The sequence below is a fragment of the Planococcus citri genome, chromosome 1 (assembly GCF_950023065.1).
Source record: "Planococcus citri chromosome 1, ihPlaCitr1.1, whole genome shotgun sequence".
NCBI classification, from domain to species: Eukaryota; Metazoa; Arthropoda; class Insecta; order Hemiptera; family Pseudococcidae; genus Planococcus; species Planococcus citri.
In genome coordinates, this window is record NC_088677.1 from 11,003,950 (window position 1) to 11,009,949 (window position 6,000).

Consider the following 6,000-nt stretch of genomic DNA (forward strand, 5'->3'; position numbering starts at 1 on the left):
ATCGCACCTCGTGTTTCATGGAAACAACTTTATGGAATGGCGTTTTCTTCTCTACAATCGATTAAGAGCTTGTAAGCTTGAAAATACCATCGTAGGTAACGATGCATCCGATACCAATAAACGAAAAGCGATGGAAATCGTTGTGAATTTGATCGGAGACGAACCATTGAGACATGTGATCGACGAAACCGAACCTTATGGAGTAGTTACAAAGTTGCAATCGATTTATTCAGCAACAACGTCCGTTAAACGAGTCGCTCTACGTGTGAAATTGATGAATATGTCCCTCGAACTATTCAATAATGACGCGAAGAAATATGTTGAAGAAATTGCGTTCACCGTCAACGAACTCAACGCTAGTTTACCAGCCGGCAGTTCGATTCTCCCCGAAGAACAAATCGCTTGGTTATTGAATGGCATTCCGAAGAAATACGCATCCGCTCGTGCTTCTGTTAACGCTCTTTTGTACTCCGAAGTTCAAGCGACCAAAGTAACTGTAAATAAAGCGTGTGAAGTCGTTATTCAAGAGTTATCCGCCATCGAACCGAAATCAACCGTTTCCGTTCCTCCTGAGAAGGAAGAAAAACCGAAAGAAAACGTGATCCCGTCGCCTACCGCTCTTGTGACTCATCATCAGAATTCGCCGTTCTGCTACCGATGCAAATCGCCAGGTCACATTGGCCGAAATTGTCAGAAATTTCCCGAAAATCGTCCGAAGTGTAACAAATGCCACAAGTACGGACACGATGGTCCGAATTGTCGTACTTATCCTGAAAGTCCAGGCCCAGCTCCGCAGAGTGTGCAGATTCCGACTTCTGCTAGTGCTCAAATAGCACATCAACAAGCACAATCAAGTGTTCTTTCAGTGACTCAACAACGTAAGTTATGCTTACTTCCCGATATGTAAGTTTTTCATTTGTGGCGTGATCTCACGCATTTTTTTAATTTTAAGTTTATACTTTATTTTTCTATTTTTTTTATTCTCGAAGCAGTCGTGCTATTTTTAATTTTAAATCGTGCATCGTTCTATAATTTTTGTTTCTCGCTCAATTGCTCACTTTTTTTTAAATCGCTCATCGATCATTTAATCGTTCATCGTTCTTTGTTATTTTAGCAGAGATGGCGCGATTCCGATTTTTTTAAGGAGTCGTGAGAATCGCATGAATCCGATTCCGGAATCGGATTCCATTTTCGATTCACCTGACAGATGAATCGAAAAATGTGAAATCTGACTCTTTTCAAGCAGGAATCGCAAATGTAATATGATTCGCGATTCCGGTAATTTGATTCTCGCGACTCCGATATTTCGATTCTCTCGACTCCGATATTACAATTCTCGCGACTCCTCATTAGTCATTACGATTCTCACGACTCCTCATCATTACGATTCTCTAGACTCTCACAATGAACGAAATCACCCAAATTCAATTGAAAAGCACAAATACAAAAAAGTGTAATTTTCATAAATATTCTTTTATCTAATTTTTGCCGGTTGGCGCTGAAAAGTGGTTGTGAAAGTGAATCTGAATGATGAATTTAGAATTTATCATTGTTTTACTAATAACATGGTGAGTTGAAAATTTTACATAAGGTGCACCGGGGGAAGTCAGAACGTTTTTTCACAATTTCAACTTTGATCAGCTGTTACTCTCGTACTAATGAACCAATATGGCTGAAATTTGGTATGTAGGTTCCCATAAGGGTTCTTAACCTATGGTGAAAATTTCAGCGCGATTGTCGCAGTAGCTTTCGCACAATCGAATAAAATGTAACTTGTTCTGACTTACCCCACTTTGGGGTAAGTCAGAAAATCTACAAATTAATTGGTATTATTAGGATTCGACCCTGATCGATGCGCAATATGTCGAATAACATGTTTTCGAGGTCGTAGAATCCAAATCTGGAGTTATTTTTTTTGTAGGAGTGGGGGGTGAGGCATGGGGAGGGGGCAATTCTAAATTTTTCGTACATTATTGTGTAATATGTCGATTGATATGTTTTCAAGGTCGTAGAATCTGAATCTGCAGTTATTTTTTTTGTAGGAGTAGGGAGTGAGGCGTGGGGAGAGGGAAAATTTTGAATTTTTCCTACATTATTGTGTAATATGTCGAATAATATGTTTTCGAAATCGTAGAATCCGAATTTGGAGTAATTTTTTTTGTAGGAGTGGGGGGTGAGGCGTGGGGAAAGGGAAAATTTCAAATTTCTCCTACATTATCGTGTTATATGTCGAATAATATATTTTCTAGGTCGTAGAACTCGAATCTGGAGATATTTTTTTTTTGTAGGGGTGGGAGGTGAGTCAAGGGGAGAGAGAGTAAATTACAAATTTTGCCTATATTAATGTGTAATATGTCGATTGATATGTTTTTGAGGTCGTACAATTCGAATCTGGGGTTATTTTTTCGCAGGGGTATGAGGCGAGGCAAGAGGAGAGGAGAAATTTCAAATTTTGCCTATAATATTGTGTAACATGTTGGTTGATATGTGTTCAAGGTCGCAGAATTCGAATCTTGAGCTAGTTTTTAGGGTCGAGTGCTATTCAAGTATCACCGTTTGGGGAGAGGGCCCCACCCATGCGAACCTACGACTCACCTTCCACCTTCACCATAAAAAATGACTCTGGATTCGAATTCTACGACCTCGAAAATATATTATTCGACATATAACACGATAAGGATAATGTAGGAGAAATTTGAAATTTTCCCTTTCCCCACGCCTCACCCTCCACTCCTACAAAAAAAATTACTCCAAATTCGGATTCTACGATTTCGAAAACATATTATTCGACATATTACACAATAATGTACGAAAAATTTAGAATTGCCCCCTCCCCACGCCTCACCCCCCACTCCTACAAAAAAATAACACCGGCGAGCCTTTATATTTATTTACTAATGTTTGTTAGAATGTTCATTTCATCTTCAATGCTTCATTTTTATGAAATTTAAGGAGTTGTGATGGGAATCTGGCTGGAGTCGTGAGAGGAATCTGGTTGGAGTTGTGAGAGGATCCTAAGATGAGTCGTGAGTGGAATCTGAATCGGAGTCGCGAAAGGAATCGGAATCGAAAATTACGATTCGGATTCGGATTCCTATATCTGGCGAATCTGATAAGCGGAATCGGGACTCAAAATTTTGTGGAATCACACCATTTGGAATCCGATTCTCAAGCTCCTGGAATCGCGCCAACTCTGTATTTTAGAAATCGAACTTTTATTTTGTAAGTTTCGCTCTGTTAGTTTTAAGACATTTTTGTAACTTAGTTGTTACTTAATATTAATTTTTTTTATTTTTTTTAATCGCTCTTTTCAAGATGAGTCAAAACGAAGGAGGAATGTTGGAATAAGAGTCGTTTTGAGCATCATTATATATATCGTTCGTTGTGAAAATAGTTGAACTCGAGTATCTCTATGTTGTAAAAGTAGGATGTTCGAGTATTCGTATTTTATCGTTCATGGCAGACGTTTTCGTCTCGTTTCTTTTAGTTTGTAAGTTCGTTTTACGTCTATATTATGGCGTTTATTATATAAATAAATCGATAAAATGAACGTGCGTTGTATTTAATATCGTTTCTATAAATCGTACTATCGAAGAAAAGATCCACGAACGTATATACCCCCCTCTGTTGCACAACAGTACCTACTACCTACTATCAAATTTAGTAAACCATTCTCTTTACATAAAAAATCATAAATCTATGTCTCAATGGATTTTTATTCGTTATGAACTCGTGATTTCAAAATTTGTAGTATGTTGAAGTAGATTACCATTAATTTCTACCTATTCTTGTTACAATTTTGCACATCATAACAACGCTAATCCATCGTCCATAATCATGACGGTATCAGAAGATACGAAAATGACGATCGATTGGTATATGTTTTCAATAATCTCAACTTTAATATTCATCGGAGAATTTTCTACAGATATACTAGTAAAGGTACTACGATTACAGATATCTTTCAAAGATTCAAAACTACTACGAATCGAGTAACTTTTTCCTGAGCAACAACAACTTATCATCGTTTTGTTTTCAGTTTTTGGCATTCTTTTGCAAGAAATCGCAGTTGCAGAACGATTTAGAAAGAGAAATAACCGATATTAAAGTGAAAATGGATGCTATATCTATGGTCGATGAATTCGCCAAGTATGCTAAACTGCAAAGGAAATTGAATCGTTTGCAACAGGATTTTAAAGTTGAAAGTGAGTATAGAAATACAAAATCGTTGAGCTACGTTATCTTTTTCATGTTATTACCTTGATACAATTGAGGAGCTCATTGCAAAAGTAGCCCTTGTCACATGAACTTTTAGACACGTTTTACTCGATTGCACCTATTGCCAACTGCGGAGATCATGTTGTAATGATGAAATGACCGTCAAGTTAGTCTACCCTGAGTAGCCCTGAGAGGAATTGCTTTATAGAGTTTACATTCATGATACTGGGTACGCTCAAGGAAGAGCTTTGGAGATTGCATAGGTTCATGTGACAAGGGCTACTTTTGCAATGAGCTCCTCAATTTATCCTGTTATGTTTAGGTAAAGAAAATAAAGAATTATTCAGCAGTATGAAATATATCACACAATTTGCTGCGGATTTATTTTTTGTAAGCATTATCGTTATTATTTTTTCATTGCTCAAAGAAGACCTTATAATCGAGTGATGTGTTTTTTCATTTTTTGTTTAGAATGGTATCTGTTTCTACATCATATATAGTAATCTGAATACGCCACTTTTGCACGTAAATCCTCAATGGTTCACACCTTTCAACGGTGTGATTGGATGGCCGAGTGATAAAGCAGGCGATATGGGAATTCTATTTTGGTACATAGTGGCAAAAAATGTGATGAAGAAAATTCGTTCTCAGGTTTCACGCGAACAGAATTCGACCAATTCGTTATTGGTGAGATTGTAAACCAAGTTATTTTCTTCGAACTGAAAATAATAATTTGGTCACGAGAGGATGACTTTAATAATCGGTCAATATTTTTCCATCAATTGATTAATTTATCCCATGTTTGAAAATGTATTGTTAATTTTTATGGATGTGTTTGTTCGCTTTTCACAATGTGAGCTAATTTTGGGTTTTTGGTGTTATCTTTTCATTCTTTTGTGTCCGATTTTTCTGTCAACATTCGGTATGCCATGGTATATTGTGATCGTCTCGAACGATTCTTTTAATTACTGTAATACGAGTTCGGGAAAGGATTAGATTGGTTTGGTTCTTCTCTATGTTTTAATTCGGTGTTTTTTTTTTGTTGATGATGTAAGAAAATATCATCATTGATTCGATTTATTTTACTGATGTACCTATTTTTGTGAAACGTGCATTTTGTGTCTTTTTTATTTTTGAAGTTGTTTATTTTATCTTTTTTTTTTTTCGTCTGAAGGTTCAAAACCGAGTTTTATTAACATAATATTGTTGAACTGTGATCCTATATTGTATCGCTTTATATTGATAATTTTTTCATCTTTAATGAACCCGCGTGTGTGAATTATTTTTGTTTTGTATTCCGTTCATTCGTAAGAACATTGTAACGAATAAAAAATTGAATGTATTAAACGTATTTTGAAAGAAAAAATTGTTATTTAAAAATTTTCAACTTCTCACATTAAATTTTTTTTTGGGAAAATCGTCGGCTAAGTGCGGAAGGGTGCCTCGTGCAACTCGTTACTTGATACCTGTGTAAAACTGCCTTTCCACACTGAGCGCCATCTATCAGTCCAAGTTCAAATCTAAAGGTATCTTTGGTGATGGGAAGTAAAGTTCTAGATTAGGGAAGTATACGCATACGCCATTTTGGTTCGACACAACGGATGTAAACTACATCAGAGCGTATGTATGTATACAATCTTACGAGTAAAAAATGCAATTTTTTCGATTGTTCGCGGGTTCGGGTGAATTTTTAAGTAGTTTCAAGCTAAAGACAATGAAATTTCCTATCGATTGATGTTAAATTTTTGTTATTTCGCGGAAAATTGACGATTTTATGAATAC

The 6,000-nt window shown here is 36.3% G+C and overlaps 1 protein-coding gene across 1 annotated transcript; it reads left to right on the forward strand.

Moving 5' to 3' along the window:
• The first annotated feature begins 3,426 nt into the window (after positions 1 to 3,426).
• On the forward strand, positions 3,427 to 5,584 carry LOC135847576 (guided entry of tail-anchored proteins factor 1-like). Its single transcript, XM_065367159.1, has 4 exons — positions 3,427 to 3,942; positions 4,040 to 4,205; positions 4,541 to 4,608; positions 4,690 to 5,584. Exons 1-4 carry the CDS (start codon positions 3,838 to 3,840, stop codon positions 4,915 to 4,917), a joined length of 567 nt encoding a protein of 188 aa, XP_065223231.1. The 5' UTR covers positions 3,427 to 3,837; the 3' UTR covers positions 4,918 to 5,584.
• Positions 5,585 to 6,000: the final 416 nt, after the last annotated feature.

Excerpts from the sequence above, each read along its gene's own strand:
- LOC135847576 (XM_065367159.1), top strand. The coding sequence starts at position 3,838 with ATGACGGTATCAGAAGATACGAAAATGACGATCGATTGGTATATGTTT. Across the intron at positions 4,206-4,540 it reads ACAGGATTTTAAAGTTGAAA|GTAAAGAAAATAAAGAATTA; the intron begins GTGAGTATAGAA and ends TGTTATGTTTAG. Across the intron at positions 4,609-4,689 it reads TTGCTGCGGATTTATTTTTT|AATGGTATCTGTTTCTACAT; the intron begins GTAAGCATTATC and ends TTTTTTGTTTAG.